This window comes from Mesoplodon bidens, assembly GCF_964165515.1.
Source record: "Mesoplodon bidens genome assembly, chromosome: 14".
Taxonomy (NCBI): Eukaryota; Metazoa; Chordata; class Mammalia; order Artiodactyla; family Ziphiidae; genus Mesoplodon; species Mesoplodon bidens.
The window spans coordinates 16,793,647-16,811,794 of record NC_138170.1 but is presented as its reverse complement, the minus strand read 5'-3'; the positions used below and the strand labels follow the sequence as shown (position 1 = coordinate 16,811,794).

The following is an 18,148-nucleotide window of genomic DNA, read 5'->3' as shown; positions in this document are numbered from 1 at the left end:
GTCATTGTAATTATCTTCCTTATTTTAAAGAGATGTATATTTTTTTCCAAACTTAATGGCTCATCCAAAAGTATTTGGAAGTTCATTCGACAAGGGAAAAAACAACATGATTCTGACAAGCGAAGGAAACCACCTGGTGCTTACTAAAGAAGTATTAGGGAGATTGAAAAAGCCAAACTTAATAAGCAATTCTCTCCAAGGGTATTTTCAGAGCTTGATACCCTCCCACACCCTGAAAATATTATTACATCAAGAATGTAGAACCTGCTAACCAAATGTAAGGCTCCCATATGATTCTATCAAACTGAGGATGCTTCTTCACTAAGCAGTGAGCACACATGCTGCCCCAGGGACCTTGGCAGTTGCAACACAGAGCTCTTCCCTTTGGAATGGAAACAGCAAGCTTTCCTGTGGTCTTCACACTGGCCCCCAAAATACTACAGTCCCAATACTTGTCAACTTTAAGTATTTTTCTACATATCTCCATTTTTCTGTTACTATTTGGACTACATCCTAGACTTGACATTACATAAATTGCATTCAAGAAGCTACTTTTAAAAGTTGGTAGGAAACCTTAAATCTATAGCTTGCAGTCCCTGCCTTACTTTCATCCAGGTGCATAAGGGTTTTCAAAAGTAGTCAGGTTAGTTACCCCGTATCACAGTCCCACGCTTGTGTCACAGATATGAAAATGGAACATGATATTTAAGGTTTTAGTTGCCAAATCATCAAGCTTCCCAGACAGAGGCAATAGAGCAAAATGATTACAGAGGCATGGATTTTGATTTGCTCCAGTGTCTTGGGCAAGTCACTTGGCCTCTGTATTTATTTGTACTTATCTGCACTTATCTGTCACTTGGGGGTTATAATTGTACCTAGTCCATGGGTATGTTGTACAAATTAACTGTAAAGTAGTTAGAAGAAACCGACACAGAGTAAGCACTCCACAGACATTGGCTATTAGCTATTGGAAATATTTCTCCATGAAACAGATGACTTTATCAGTGGATGACTCGGTGGGAGACAGTGAATCACAGAATCACAGCATGTTGAAAGTGACCTAGTTCACACTCTTATGTGAAAAAAAGAAAAGTGTGCATGTGTAGAAAATGTCTCAAAGTTTACATAACAAATAGTTCATCATGTTAACTTGGAGGATTAGAATAAATCAGGAAAGGAGGAAAGAATAACTTGAGTGTAATTCAATTTCTACATCATTTGTGTTTCTACACTGAGACTCTGAATACACTGGAGGTGCAAATTTTTTTTAACGTGGCGGGATAAAGGTTCTCAAGTTTTCCTGATACATCCGTATTATTATTTCAGAATTGCTGGCATTTCTTGCCATCTTCGGATCTACACCCATTGGAGTCAGGGGGCCATTCTGGATGGAGGAGATAATAGAGCAGAAGTGAAGTGAGAAAAAAGGAGAGAAAAGATTTTCTCTTTTCTCTTCAAAGAGGAAAGGTCTTTGGAATGGGAACAACTCACAACCAAACTTTGGGGAAAGGATGTGATGGAAAATGAGATAAACATCCTACCCCTGTGATGAGAAGGATTCCCTGGGCTGGATGGAGGGAGGTCACAGGTGGCTGGACAAGGAAACCAACTAGGGAGAAACACACACAAGTGCAGAGCAAACACCCTGAGGCCACTCAGCCTGACTCCATGCAAACATGTGTCCAGCAGCCAGCCCTTCACCTGTGGCTCCCCAGCAAGACAGGTACCTCGGGGGTGCCAACTCATTCTGAGTCCATTACGCCTGGCCATTCATAAACCGCTGAGTAAACTGTCAATGTTTATGAGGAAATTGGGGAAGGAGATTGAAAGGTTACTTAAACGGAAAAAAAAAGAAGTTCAGGAAGGCAGGATGGTAGAGAGACAAGAAAAAGACCTTAAAAGATAGAAAGGATTTGCCAAAGAAGAGAAAGAAAAAGAAATGATTCCGAATGGCTTAACCTGCAGCTAGGAAGTTAAGGAAGATTATTGATGGGTGAAGACTATGGAATAAAGTGAATAAAAGTTTTCAGAAGTTGCTGAGACTATGGTAAGAAGCATGATTATCCAATTATGAATTGGCTGCAATGGCATTCTAGGGGGACACTAGGAAGGGGAAGCAAATGTTCCTGAGATGACAGTGGCAGGTGGAAAGTTGTTTCAGGGGAAGATCAGTCTTGCAGAGGGTGTGTCAGAGGAGGGCAAGTGTGAGCAAGCAAGGAAATACTAAGTGTATACGGTTCCTTCACTGAGTGCACCCAGCCCCGTGGTCAGCCTTGAGAACAAGCAGGACTTCAGGTACTGGAGCTACATTTCAGTCATCAAGACTTGAGAAGACACCCTTAACTCAGGTCTTCTCTTCAAACTCCATCTTTCCTTCTTGACCTTCATTTGGCCTCTTCCCTTACCCTCAAGCTGTGGACTGAGGCCACAGAGCAAGATGGGTCACTAGTGTCCTCCATCCCCTGGCGACTGTGGTTCACATCAGTGGAGTACCAAAGGCAATAACCAAGTAACAGACACAAGAGTGTATGAAGAAGAAGAGATTCTGATAAGGCTTTCTGTGACAGTGTGGGCCAAGTCGGCTCTATATGGCTGGTATCACCTGAATTATGAGCAGCCTTAGGGGAGAAGTTCTCAGAAGGCAGAGCCTGGCTCTCTAGAGGCTCTGCGTGCTCACAGCCCACTCCAAGACCTCAGTTACACCTTCGGCCCCCAATATCTCTCCCTCTGCCTGCTCAGAGTTTTTGAAGGCTTCTTTCCTCCACATTTCTCTTGAGCGGTGGAGGAGGAAGATGAGCTTCAGGCCAGCTCAGACTCCCCTGGGATCCCAGCAGGATGCCTATCATTAACCTCCCACCTTCTAGGAAGCTCCTAAGATCTTCACATTTGGGGCAGTTTTCATTTCAGCTGTGCTTCAAATTGCTGGCTGGAGACGGCCTGTTAGAAGGTGGCTAAAAGCAAGTAGCAATCCTTCGGGCAGCCTGGCCCTTCTCGACTGTCAGACATCTTCAGGGATATTCTAGGAAATGTTGTTTGTTCTAGAGAAGGGAGGGAAACAATCCAATTGTCCAATAATGCTTGAATGGAAAATAAATGATGCTATATGCATGTGATGAAATAATATCAAGCAGTCAAAAATCAAAGACCTAGATCTATATGGATTCACGTGGATAAATCTTGAAAACATAATATTGATTGAAAGAAAATAAGATCAAGAATGTTAGATTGTGATAACAGGTATGTAAGTATTTAAATATTTAAATCAATTCAACATATTGCTTCTATATATATAGATGCAAGAAAATAAACTTTATCCAAAGAACACATTATTTACATTTCATATGCTCATTTATCTAGGAGACCCAAAAGAACCCACAGATAAACTAGCAGGAACTAATAAGACGGTTCAACAAGGCACACACATACAAGATCAATAAATTTTAAAAGTCAATCAGGCTCCTCTACACTGGCGATAACAAATTAGAAACTGTAAAAGAAAATAAGAAAAAAAGAAGATCTAAAAATTGTCACAAGAGCCATATAAATTATTTAGAGCTAAGCATACGTAGAAGGCAATATAACTAACAAACTGAGTACGAACAGTTAAACTCCACCCAACCCAAGGTTAGGAAAAGACTGTTGTTACTTTATGAGAACAGACCCTCTTCTTAAGTGGCAGATCAGTAAGTGAGAGTGAATCAAAGAAACACAGCATTTGAAAAGTCAGCTAGTCCAAGCCTCTTGATCGCACATACAGAAGCTGAAGCCCAGATAGGTTGAGTTACTTGGTAAAGGGCCCAACGTCCTGACTCAAGGACTAGCATTTTTCACTCATTCGTAAGACACAATCAAATGCAGTACCTTGGAAAGAGATGGGAAAAAAATGAAGAAATCAATTATATAGTTCCTCATCTTTAAGTACAGAAATAGCTGTGACAAAATTACACGTATTGAGGGAAAATTGAAGTGCAGAGTTTAAAATGTCAATAATCCACAGGGAAACTGGAGACCACTGAAAATATTCATATTAAATCTCTCTAGAAAAGACATGAAAAGATCTCCACTCAAAATGTGAATTTTATAATAGACATGGTATGATACAATTTATAATAGATATGGTATGAACCTTTCCCTTTCACGGGAAAGGTTCAGCTGGGAGAAAGGAAATGTTCTTGAAAATGGGGCCTGTGCTATTGCAGACACTGTGCTCAACCTAGGTCCACGGAATGCTCTGATGTCATCACTGAGGTCACAGAATTCCACTGTGCGCCTGGCAACCTTGCAAACATAACAGCCCTGGTGAGCACTAGGCAGTACTGCTGGTTCACTAAGTGGTACAAGTCTTTCAGCCATTTAGGAGACTTGACTATTTTTATTTGTATTGAATCATTTCAACGGATTGCCCAAGAGCCAACAAGGGCCAACCTGTAGGGAAGAGGAGGAGTTGGACATCTCTTGAGGCATCTTCTAAGGGAGACTTCTAGTTGGTACCATGAAACGGCGACAAAAGAGGAAACATCTGGAAAATGAAGAGTCCCAGGAAACTGCCGAGAACGGAGGAGGTATGTGGGGGGCAACTTGCTGGGGCACATGGGTTTCTGCCAAACTAAACCTTCTCTAGGATGGGGGGGACTGAGAACGTGTCACCTGTGAAGCAGGGAGCGAGAGACCTTGTCTCACTGACGCTGCCGTATCCATCCGGAGGGTCCCTGTGGTGTGAGACGGCACAGAACGGCCAGATGCCCCCTGGGAGATGGGAGGTCAGCTCCGCTGGTCTGAGGACTCTCCCCTGGGGCAGCCGGGCCTGGAGCTTTGTCGGACTCATAGCAGGCTGCATCCTGCTTGCACAGACCTAGAGGTGCAGCTTTTCTCAGTCCCCGATTTCTCTCTTATTCTCTTGGATCGTTCCCTGGGGTCATGAGGTGGGGGATGTGAAGGATGCAAGGATGCTGAGAGAGACCCATGAGTTGCTTGGCCTCTTTTACCAAAGTGGAAAGAGAAGCCCCATGAGTTGAAGGCCCTGTTGAAAACTATCTTGACAAGTGGAATGCACTTTGAAAGAAGATTGTTTGTCTAGGGATGGTGTCATATTGAAAGCAAGGAGGTTTTATTCCTTCAACAGGAAGAATTTCCCAAAGGAGATCAAGGGAAGGGAAGGGTTTTCCAGAGACTGAGACCGCGTGAGCAGGGGTGAGAAATGGCCTCAGGGTCCTGCGGGGAGCTCTGAGAGCCACGGGCCACGGGGTGCCTGCGTGCATTAAATGTAGGCGAGTAGCTTGCCCTGGGAGAGGGGTGGTCACCCCAGAGCTCCAGCTAGAGGCCTCTGCCCCAGATTAGAGCCCAGTAGCTCCTACCAGGCCCAGGGCCCTGGAGACTGTAGGATGGGCCCTGGGAATGGAGCTCTAGACAGCAGGCAGATTTCCAGGCAGTGGCTGGGACAGGCTGGGGAAGGCAATGACTGCCCGTGACCATTCAGAATATTTTGCTCTATGTTCCTGTGTGTGTGTGTGTGACTGTGTGTGCGTGTGTGTGCGTGGTAGTGCAGAGATGAGCAGGATGAATGGGGGTAGAGTGCTTATCAGGTATAAAGTCTGCGTGGTAAAGTTCTTGTCACCCTGCCTGGACCTGGCTGACATACAGTGTACGTAAGAGTGTATACAGAATTCTTGTTAGGGGTGTTTTATGAGACAGTAACTCATACACCCATGTACACTCTGATACAGCAAAAATATCACACACCCCACATATAACTTCCTTAGTAAACCACACACAGCACATGGAGGTATATACACGCATTCCTCCTATACTACGTTCTCATACAACCCATCTGTACCACAATCCTGTCCTCCAACACCAAACGCTGGAGATGAGATATGCATATAGACACACACACTATATATATAGGACACACAAACACACACTATATATATATATGTATCTCCTCAACTCTCGCACAAACACAGCTAACTTCAGCCATCGCTAAATACCTCTATAAGAACCAGTCACGTGTCATACACACCACACTTATAACACATTCTTGAGTAATGCCAGACCCGCTTTGTACAAACCACAGTAAACCACAGTGTCACTAACCCATGTCAGGGTTGCCAGAGAAAATATGGGCTATCCAGTTCAATTTGAATTCCAGATAAACAACAAGTAATTTTTCAGTATCAGTATGTCCCAAATATGGTATGGGCCATACTTACACTAAAAGTAAGTAAGACCAAATACTGCATGGGAATACTTACACTAAAAAATTATTCTGGGTTTATGTGAAACTGAAATTTAACTGGGTGCTCTGTATTTTTCTTCGCTTAGTCTGGTAACCCTTATATACTTACCACCAGCTCAGGTATTATATATTTATTGTATTTTGGTTTAGTCTGTGTCTTCCACTACTAGAATGTGCAGCATTACCAGAGACTAGAACAATGGAAGAGTGCCAGATACACAGGAGTAGCTGCTTACTGAATCTTGGTGAATGAATGAATGAACACACACCATAAATACAAGCCACACCATGTAATGAGGAAAAGTTACATGTCCCAGAATTCCTGACTTGTGAACAGAAACCATGCACACAAAGGCCACAGACACAGATAAGACACATCTGCACCGTGCTCCCCATGCCAACCCCACACTTACCACAGACTTAACTGATACACATCACTCACTCTTCCCACATACTCACAGTCACCACCGAGGCCTACATTTCCAACAAGACAGTGACAGAGTAAGTACTGATTGGAATTAAATCCTGGAGGATCCACTGGGAACCACACTCTCAACTGTGTGTATTCACTGCACCTGACACGTGTCACACACTCAGTAAATATTTGTGGACAGAGGACTGATGAACCCACCCTGAGCCTTTCATTCCTCCCTCAGGAATCTCGAAGTCACAAGAGGATCCCCCTCACCTTCGATCCACTGTGGTGGCCCAAGGCTGCAGCCCAGGGCCAGGGGAGGTCTCCTCTGCCCCTAAACACTTCTCCTGTGCTTCTTCTCCGCGCAAGCTCATGTACGCCGGTAAGGGCACGGGGCTCCTCAGGTGAGGGGGTGCTTGGCTGTGAGGCAGGAGGCACACAGATCCCAGGGAGGCTGAGAGGAAACCCAGGGTCATCAGAGGTGATGAGGGCTCTGTGGAGGAGCCTGGGCGGGATGGCTGAGCTGTTACGAGGGCGTGTATCCCAGCTGAGTCAGGGGTGGGGGGCGGGTGTGAATCCTGGTACTACCATGGTGGGGAAGTCAAGGAGCAGGGGCCGGAAAGGTCTGGACTTGAGGTGGAGGGAAGAGGGACCAGATTAAGCATCTTCAGAGAAAAATGTAGGGTTTCTCTTTGCCTTTGCTTCCAGAGAAGGACAGAGTTCTGCATCATACACCTCCAGCCTGAGAGCAGCACCATCCAGCTCAGGTCCACACAGCTCACACACACATGCGCCCTCCAGGCACAGCCCTTCTCCGTGCACACATGAACCCCAAGCTCGTGCTCCACAGTACTCTCCTCCTGCACCACAGCCCCATTCCACAAGGAATGCACCACCGATATTCCCAAACTCACACTCCTCGTCATACACGCATCCATACGCTTCCCTCACATACCACAGTCCTCACCACTGTACTCCACACCCGTGTATACAGACACCGCTCCAGTATCCCCCAACACGCAGATGAAAAGCCCACAGATGACACCAGATACACCACTGCCTCCTACGGCCAACAGACACCAAGCTCACGACATAGCTACGTCATGCAAATGTCCCTCTCTCGTCTACCACACCTGCTCTCTCAGCTTCCGGCATGGCCCATGCATGTTATTATGTTTTTAAATTCCTTTTTCAGGAATCCGGAGATCACATCGAGACACTGCCCAGCCTACCGCACCCCTAGCCCAGGTTCAGGAAAAAGGGGAGACCGCTCCCCCATCACACTGTGTCTCCTCCTCACCCTCTTCACCCTGTAAGAACGATCTGCACCCAGACAAAGAGGAAAGGGGCATGAAAATATACTACATGCAGGTACAAGTGAACAAGGGTGTCGCTGTCTCCTGGAAGACAAAGAAACCCTTGGAGTTGCCTGAAAAGCAGCTGAGGATAGAAGAAGTGACCCTTCCTGAGGATGCGTGCACAGTAGGCACTTACCCCTCTGATGTGTCCACTGAAAACCTCCTGTCTGACAGTGAGCCCACTGGGGAGGACAAAGAGTATGAGGAAAGGGCAGCGCCAGGCAGCCCATCAGGGTCACCTGCCGTCGAGGAGAGACGCAGGGCCAAGACACCGGAGTGGATGGTGACCATGGAGACCGGCTTCAGGTGCATGGCCTGCTGCCGGGTCTTCCCCACCTTGGAGATCCTCCAGCAGCACGTGAAGGGCGGCGTCCTGGAGGGCTTCAGCTGCCGTGTCTTTCATCTCACCATGGCCCAGCTGATGGGCAATGTGGAATCCGAGATCACCCCGAGGAGGAGGACGAAGAGGACGAGGAGGACGAGGAGGACGAGGAGGACGAGGAGGACGAGGAAGAGAAGGTAGAAGGCCCCAGCCCGAAGAGACCCCGCAGGCAGACTCTTTTCTCTCTTTTGAGTTCCACACAGCAACTGAGATTCATGGGACAGAAGATCCTGGAGACGGTGTGGCCTTGGAAGAGGTAAGGCTTGAGGCTGGCAGTCTTCTGAGCCTATGTCACGAGGGCCCAGAGGAGTCCAAGGGAAGGGGCCGCACACATGTGCTGGTTGACCTAATGGCTCTGCAGTTGCATCAAATGGGACACACCCAGCACTAACAAAGGCATTGAGCTCTGTTGACGTAAACAAGAAGGTGGAGCCTTTTCCTAGGAGTTTTCTCAGGGTCTGCACGACGGACCTCAACTCTTAGAGGACGTACTGCCAGCAGCGCCTTCTCGGCAGAGAGAGCCAGGAGTGGTCTCCAGAGAGGACAGGGGCCCTGGCAGGACCAGACCGTTGAGGTCTGAGAGCCTTGGGCCTGAGCCGAGATCTCACCCGGACCACTGGACCTAGCCTTCTGTGACAAAGGGGAATATGAAAGAGAGTCACGTGGAAATGAGGTCCCCCGAGATATGGAAATGTTCCAGAACCTTCGTTGCGTGGTAGTTGATCTGGAGCCAAGCTCACTGTGGTGTGTGTGGCTCTGAGCATTAAGGCAACGCTGGAGGGTAACCCTGACCAGCAGAGCTTGGAGTGCTTCTTGTCTCTTCCTGTTCTACCTCAGTTGTTTTATCCCTTCCAGGGAGAAGAAAGCACCCTCGGGAGAGTTGGTAGTAAACCAGGGTATATCCTCCCTCAAGGGGACCCGGCCTGCCCTTCATTCAAGATGCTCTGGAAATGGGAACTGACTCATGTTATCCAATTGGCTGAGGGAGCACAACTCCCATGTTGATTCCGGTCAGACATGTTCATCAGACCTAGAGCTTTTCTCCTGATTCAAATCAAGTAGGGTATTAGTAGAGTTCCCATTTATTTCAGCCCTAGAGATAGCACATGAGCAAATAAAAAATCTTTGTGTATCAAAGCATTCTAATGAGCCCTTTCATTTTGCTGTTCATTGTGAAAAACACGCTCACTTTATCTCTGCCAATGAAGTGTTTCCACTTGACCAATGATGCCCCACGATCCCATTAGCCTCACTGAATTTAGGGAGCCCATTATGATGACATCATTTCCCTCTCATTCTTGGCCTGCAGAGAAGAGCAGCTACAGAGCATTCCAAGACTGCTAACGCTCCCCTCACCAATACGTTTCTTAAACCTCTGGCAAAGGAAGTGTCCTCTGAGCCCTCCCAGGGCACATAGGGGGTTTGGGTGAGCAGATCTTATATGATAAATCCACTCCAGTGGTCTGGCATTCCTATGCCTTTGTAAACCTTCTACAGTGGTGGTTCTCAGCTGGGGACACTTTTGGTCCCCCCTCCCAGGAAATATGTGGCAGTGTCTTGAGACTTTTATTTTATTTTATTTTTTTTTTGTGGTACGCGGGCCTCTCACTGTTGTGGCCTCTCCCGTTGTGGAGCACAAGCTCCAGACGCACAGGCTCAGTGGCCGTGGCTCACGGGCCTAGCCGCTCCACGGCATGTGGGATCTTCCCGGGCCCTGGCACGAACCCATGTCCCCTGCATCGGCAGGCGGACTCTCAACCACTGCGCCACCAGGGAAGCCCCTTGAGACTTTTTTCTTTAAGGAGCTGTGTTATGAATGAGCCCCACGTGGCTGGTGCACACGGATGTATCAAGGCACTTTTTTTTTTTTTTTTGGTACGCGGGCCTCTCACTGTTGTGGCCTCTCCCGTTGCGGAGCACGGGCTCCGGACGCGCAGGCTCAGCGGCCATGGCTCACGGGCCCAGCTGCCCCGCGGCATGTGGGGTCTTCCCGGACCGGGGCACAAACCCGTGTCCCCTGCATCGGCAGGCGGACTCTCAATCACTGCGCCACCAGGGAAGCCCTCAAGGCACTTTTTATTGTTACAACTAGGGTGGCAGGGAAGAGTATGTGCCACTGGCCCATCTTACATTGCACAGGACAGCTCCCAACAACAAAGAGCTATCCAGTTCAAAATGTCAGTCATGCCAACGTCAAGAAATTTTGCTACAACATACTTAGAAAGTCCTGGCATTTTGACTTTAGCCTACGCTAACTTTGGGTACAGGTTTCAGTCATTTGAGCAAACTGCTGAAGGCATTCCCAGGTAGCCAAGCTAACACGCTGAGTCTGGAATGGGTGTTGAATGCACTCGTATCAACAAATCCAGCCTAACCCAATATTACATTACTCCCACCTGCTTCAATACCTACAAACTCCACACACATTATTTCTCAGGTTTCTATTGATATAAGTTATAAAATTCCGTATTTTAGCAGATAGTGTCTCCTCATGGTCATCCTTTATACCCGGTGGGTACCCACCCCTTCCCTGCTCCCGTCCCCATTTCAAGGACTCTAGTCTGATTACTAGGTCTGGAAAAACGAGAGGTAGTGGAGGCAAGTCTTGAGGATCCACAGACCCCTGCAAGGAAACTACCTCAGAGTAGAGGCAGACTTCCTTCTAATAGCACAGCAGGCTCAACTAAGAGGTCACAGGTCAGAGGTCACAGGCCTCAGCTTTGTTGGAATCTGCCCATATATTTCCACCTCAAATTTCCAGGATTCTACTCCTTCCCACTGATGCCCTATGACATAAGAGAATCTACAAGGTTGTGAATCAATGTGTTGTCATTCAGCCACTGACTGAATTTGACTTTGGATCCCCTTAAAAAAATAAATAAATAAAAAGGAAGGAAAGAAAGATAGAAATGCTGATTATAACAAGTCCCCCAAAGTGTTGCTATGTAGCCAAGCTCAAAGCTAAGACAGAAAATCCCCAACGGTAAAAACAGATTTCGAGCTCAAGCTATCAACTGGGACTTGAAACTGAAGGCCCTACAAAGGCCAATGGAACTGGATACAAAGCTAAAGATTTAGCCTTTAGCATAGATGGGAGTCAAGGTTAGAGGAAGCCACGCACTGGGAGTGAGTTGTGAACTACTCAACACTAAGAGCAGCTCTTTCATTGAATGTGAAGAAAGAAACAGGTAGTCCCTAGTTGCTACCACTGTCTTTGAACCAAACTAAAGAACAAGGTCAACCAGAAGGGCAGATATGAGAATCAAAAAGGAAACCTCTCTGGAATCCTCACTGAACCAAGTCTAAGTTCTGCTCTACTTGTGGTCTTTCACTTACAGAGACAAACCTTTTGGGCTTACCACAGGGATCAACAGACTTTTTCTCTGAAGGGCCAGAAAGTAAATATTTTAGGTTTTGTGGGCCATCAGTGCTCGTCACAACCACTGAACACTGTCAGCACAATGGGAAACACTCAAAGATGGTAAATAAATGGATGGGCCAATAAAGAGCTTTTAGGTTCCAATAAAGCTTTAAAGGCAATGAGCCAGGTTGGGCTCACAGGAGGTAGTTTTCCAGCCCTTGACTTAACTCACTAAACTACAAATTACCTTGAGAGTTGGTGGTTTGATATCTACCAAACCAAACCAAACAAGAAAGCCCTAGGATTTCTGACATCTAATGCAATGCAATTTGAGGTAGCATGGACTTTACATACACATGTGAAGGTGTGGTCTAGGAAACCAATCTTGGAAACCTGCCTCTCACATTAAATACATCTTTTGCTGAGTAAAGCCCTTTAACCAAGTAAGTGTTAAACATCAGTGAAATGACCAAGAAGTAGGAAATGGTATGCAAACCTCCTCCTTAACAACTTGTTCCCATCATTCTAGGTTTCTTCCCTATGCACATTTTTCCTTAGGGAATCGTTGATAAATTTTACCTCTAAAACTTACCTATTTCCACTCTCTATCTTCAGGATTTGCCCAATCACTGTTACTTTGTAAACAATTTAAAAAAGTTTTTTGGGGGGTAAATTCCTTTTTTCCCACAGCTAATGGTTCTCTGTGTCATAGTGTCTGGAACGACCCAGCTACTTCTCCAGTCAGACCAAGCACTTGAAAGGACAAGCCGGTACCCCGAGCTATCCATCCATTCACCCAGTAAGGAAGCCTGATGAGGAGAACTAGGATGTGTACATTTCTACTGTTGGAATTAAAACAGAATATTCTGGGCTGCATGGATTTATCCTAAACTTCAAATGCATTAATTATAAATAGACCGTTACACTGACTAATATTCTGTCTCTTTGAATAACCATATACATTTTTTCTTTTTTATAACTGATTTCTAGAGGTCTATTCCTTAATTTTGGCCATATATATGTATACCTCATGATGATAGGATTTCTTACTGTGAGGGATTAATATGTTCTTAGTAATTTTTAATATTATATTTTACATTATTTTACTACCTATGTTACTATAAAAATAACAGTATTTTACTGGAAAATTGATGCTCAATGAAAAATTTAAAATATGGAAGTTAAATGTGGAAAAAATCCCTGAAAATCTTGCCACTGTTTACATAAGGGTGAATATCCCTTTACAGATGATAGGATGCATTAACACACACACATACATGTTTGATTAAGGTATGTGATGTACCTACCTAAAATACATTAAACTGTTACATGCTTCTGTCATTAAGTTTAAGCCATCATTTTAACAGACCTGTCATTACATAAGTATCTTAAAATATAAAGACATTCCTATTGAATATTTCACTTTTACAAAATTTAGTAACATTGACATGCTACTCACCTTTTCTACTTGAATTTCCTAATTATAAGGTCCTATTCTGTGATTTCTATATCAAAGGGACGCACGTTCTATGTTTTGATATGTACTCAGCAACTTCACTTTGAAAATCAATTTTTCAATCCACCGCTAGGAAAAAGTGTGCAAGTCAGTCATTGAAAAAATATGTTTGATGAAGTTACCAAATTTCAACAAATAATTTTTTTCTTTTTATCTCAGGCCAGAGAGGAGTAAGGAGATAGAGAACTTGACAAAAGTAATCTACTTCACACAGCCTCTTTTCTCTACTTAAGAAGTCCTGATGAAAGTAATGCTAAAACCCTTGGGAGACAATCACATCAAAACCTAGACGGAAATGTGGTGAATAAGAAACCAACGATCAGTTCATTTACTAAGAAATGTTTGTCCTCTGTCACTGTCATTAGGAACTCTTTCTGACACTTAAACCTCTGCCTTGACGTTCTTGAAAAAAGGGTCAACAGTATGCTTTCTGTATTGCAAGATGAACAATCCATTTTCAGTAAGTCTATACTGTCACAAAAGATAACCAAATTTGTACTGTATAAGGTTCACAGAATATTAGATAGACAAAGTCCAAGATAAGATCCAACTTGAAGCGAGGCTGGGGGGAGACAAATGGAGCTCATCATAACAGGACGATGCCACATTAATATTACAAATTGCAATACTGAGTGGTTTTCTAACACTTCAAATTTTTGTCTCCCTGAATTACTTTTAAGGCCAGATTTAGGTTAACTCCTCTGAATACAAATTTTTATGAAATTTTGGAGGGGATTGCAACATAATTTTCAAAAAGTTTTTCCTCATTCATTAACTGAACAAATATCGAGCACCTACAAAGTAGCTGACAATGTTCAGACTGTAGATTCAGAACAAACGTCGCTGCATTCGTGGAATTTACGTTGTAATGGGCATAAATTTTGGCATGTTCATCATACTTTTGTACAAGGCCTGCTAAAACTCACACTAAGGCTTCTCCCCTAATATTTAATAGAGGTCAAAGTTCAAACTTACTACACCATTTACCAGAGTTCTCTGCCGTGTGGCCTCCTGGCTACTGGGACATGTTGAGCTATGGCTGAAACACCGACTTTAATGAAACAAATGATTTTTTTTTCTTCTGAACTTGATGACTGGAAGAATTCACATGACACCTGAGTTGTTTCTGTCTCTGTTTTCATCATTTTATGGAACTTTTTTCGTGTGTGGGCTCTCTGATGGTCTTACCACTCCTATCACTTTTATAGGATTTATCAGCAGCATGGATTCTGTGATGAACTGTCAGATTGGAGCGCCAGCTGAAGCTCTTCCCACAGGTCTCACACGTGTAAGGCTTCTCCCCCGTGTGCACTCTTTGATGGGACTGTAGCTGTGAAGGCCGACTGAAGACCTTACTGCATCTGTCACATCTGTACGGCTTCTCTCCAGTGCGGACGCTCTGATGAAGCTGAAGACTTGAGGCCTGACTGAAGTGCTTCCCACACTCCCCACACTTACATGGTTTCTCTCCTGTGTGGACCCTCTGATGCATGTCGAGGTTCAGGCTCCGCTTGAAGCCCTTCCCACACTCCTCACATTTGTATGGCTTTTCTCCAGTGTGGACTTTTTGATGGGCTTGAAGGTGTGAACTCCGACCAAAGCTCTTCCCACACTCTTCACAGTTGAATGGTTTTTCTCTGCTGTGGACTCTCTCATGGGCCAGAAGATTTCAGGCCTGCCTGAAGACTTTCCCACACTCCTCACAATTATACGGTTTCTCTCCGGTGTGGATTCTGCAATGAATTTTAAGATCTGCTCTACGACTGAATCCCTTCCCACACTCTTCACATTTGTATGGTTTCTCACCGGTATGGATCAGCTGGTGGATCTGAAGTCGTGAACTCTGATTGAAGCCCTGCCCACACTCCTCACACTTGTAAGGTTTCTCTACACTGTGGGCCTTCTGATGGATTTGAAGATATGAACTCTGACTGAAGCCCTTCCCACATACCTCACATTTATAGGGCTTCTCCCCTGGGTGGACAACCAGATGAACTTGATAATGGGAGTTCCTCCTGAAGCTCTTCCCACACTCATTACATTTGTATGGTTTCTCTCCTGTATGGACTCTTTGATGTGCCTGAAGGTTTGAACTCAGAGTAAAGCCTTTACCACACACATTACATATGTATGATTTCTCTCCAGTGTGGACTCCCTGATGGGCCTCAAGACTTGAAGGCCGACTAAAGCCTTTCCCACATTCCTCACATTTGTAGGGTTTTTCTCCTGTGTGGACCCTCTGATGAATGTATAGATTTGAGGTACAAATGAAGCCCTTCCCACACTCCTCACATTTGTACGGTTTCTCTCCCGTATGGACTCTCTGATGGGACTGAAGGTGTGAATTCCGACTGAAGCTCTTATCACATGTGTCACATTTGAATGGTTTCTCCCCAGTGTGGACTCTCTGATGGTCCTGAAGGTGAGAGGCCTGACTGAAGGCCCTCCCACACTCCTCACAATTATAAGGTTTCTCTCCCGTGTGGACTTTACAATGAATAGTAAGTGCTGACCTACGACTGAAGCCTTTCCCACATTCCCCACATTTGAATGGTTTCTCTACAGTGTGGACTTTCTGAGGAGTCTGCAGCTGTGAGCTCTGACTGAACTCCTTGCCACACTCATCACACTCACTGTGTTTTCCTCCCACGTGAACTCTCTGATGAATATGAAGAACCGAGCTGTAACGGAAGCCTCTTCCACACTCACTGCACATGAGACTTCTCTTTTGAGTGTAATTGCTGGTGAAGATCAAAGGTGGAGAGATCGGTGAAGGTTTCTTTACATTCATCACACTGGTAAGGTTTTTGTCCTGTGTGAATCATAGTATTCTGATCCAGTGTTGAAACCCTCGTGCTATCTTTTCTATAATCACTGTAGCCGTAAGATTTTTGACCCTTGTGTACTCCATGAGCATCAAGGTGATGTGAAATCCAACTGATGGTGTCAACATCCTCTTTACACTGACACAGTTTATTTTTCATGGAAATTTGCTGGTGTCTATTCTGATAATTCTGGGACTCAGCCAATGAAGTTTTCCTCCAAGAATCCTGGGCTCTCAAAGTTGCAAACCTTGGATTTCCAGTACTACTGGGATCACCTGCTTTATCATTTAATATACGGTTCTCATCTTCAGAAATTTGAATAGAGTCCTGCCCCAATCTGGCAGGGGGAATCACCTTGTTTGTGGAACTGACAACTATTTATCATGGAGTCTTGGCATCTGGTTAAGTCATTTGCAATTTGTTGCCAGATTTGCCAGCAGGAAAGCTCTTCACGTGATCCTCTGTCTTGAACGGCCCTCAACTCACTTTGATTGTTTTCTTCTATATGGACAGAGAATTCAGAGATGTGGACACGTGAAAGCTTTGTTCAAAGATTCAAGATTTTACACTTAAGACACAGTATGAGACTTTAATGAACCTCAGGATGGTTCAGCTGATCTTTCGCACGACAAATGAAGTTCTCTGGTTTATATACTAACAGAAACCAAGAGATGGTCTGTTAAACTCCCAAATACTTAGCATTAATGAAACCCATTTAAAACCAAATGACTACTCTGACATACTATTTAAATCATCTTTCAAAAATTACATGTCATTCCTACCATAACACAGTATCAATAAAGACAAGCATTTTGCTGTGCTCACAGCTTTAACAGTGCCTAGCAGTTAGTCAGGGCTCAAGAAATGCATGCACAGGTGAACTCAGTTTGATTTCTAGGATTCTCTACAATTCTGAATCCCAGGTTAAGTTTGAACCAAGTCAGAGAAGCGAAACAGCTTTTACACGTCAGGTATCAGATACAGGAAAAGGACTGGAAAGTACAGTTTTGCTTAAGTTGAAAGGCTGCACCCGAGGCGGCAGCACACCAAGGGGGTTAGTGCTGAGGAGGATATGAAAGGTGCTAAAAACCGGGACTTCCCCGGTGGCACAGTGGTTAATGATCTGCCTGCCAGTGCAGGGGACACAGGTTCGAGCCCCGGTCTGGAAAGATCCCACATGCCGCAGAGCAACTGAGCCCGTGAGCCACAACTACTGAGCCCACGTGCCACAACTACTGAAGCCCGCGTTCCTAGAGACCGTGCTCTGAAACAAGAGAAGCCACTGCAATGAGAAGCCTGCGCACCACAACGAAGAGCTGCTCCCACTCACCACAACTAGAGAAAAGCCCATATGCAGCAACGAAGACCCAATGCAACCAAAAATTAATTAATTTTAAAAAAGGGTCTAAGAATCAGTGGGGTTAAAAAAAAGCATAAAGACCTATGCACTGGATCCTTCTGAGGCATTTGTGCTGCCTAATATGTTCCTCCACTCCCCCTGCCAAGCAGGAGTCAAAATGTAGAAGCTAGGGAAGAATGCTGTCTCTTTAAAAACAGCATGGAAAATTTTTGGACACAGATACATTGGTCTTTAACAAGAATGAGTTCCAAAGTGAAGAATGGGGTTTATGAGTGAGCTGGGAATAACTTCCATAGCCTGTGATAAGTATTGAGAAGAAACAGACTAGAAACTATTAAAGAATGATCAAAGCACCCAAGGTGACATTATCTAAAATGCCTTCTACAAGATACATACAAATGCACACACACACACACAAAATGTTTGTAGAGCTAACAAAGATCGATTTCTTATTAGTGAGGTGGGCTTTGGAGGAGGCAAATGGGACGCAGCGGGGCAAATCTTTTAAGGGAAAGGCTAACTCACCAGCTGCCTGTTTTCTGAGACCTGTTCTCCCCTGGTATAAGGGATAAGGAAACAGAAATTTCTTTCCTTCTATGGGAGGGCTACCTAAGAAGTAGACATAAGAATCCTCATTCAAAACAGTATTTCCTCCCCCAAATGAATTTGCTCTGCTACTAAGAGCTCAAGGAAAGT

At 44.8% G+C, this 18,148-nt stretch overlaps 1 protein-coding gene across 12 annotated transcripts in view; it reads right to left on the bottom strand.

Moving 5' to 3' along the window:
- LOC308627892 (zinc finger protein 227-like) overlaps positions 1 to 18,148 on the bottom strand; it is a 140,491-nt gene that overhangs the window by 111,735 nt on the left and 10,608 nt on the right. The window contains exon 3 of one of the 12 annotated variants that reach the window (XM_081254368.1): positions 13,394 to 16,593. The exons of the other annotated variants lie outside the window; for them this stretch is intronic. Within the exon in view, the coding sequence (XP_081110494.1) occupies positions 14,937 to 16,058 (1,122 nt within the window). The 5' untranslated portion in view covers positions 16,059 to 16,593 and the 3' untranslated portion in view covers positions 13,394 to 14,936. Of the gene's footprint in view, positions 1 to 13,393; positions 16,594 to 18,148 lie in introns of those variants that run through there. 12 annotated transcript variants of the gene reach the window in all.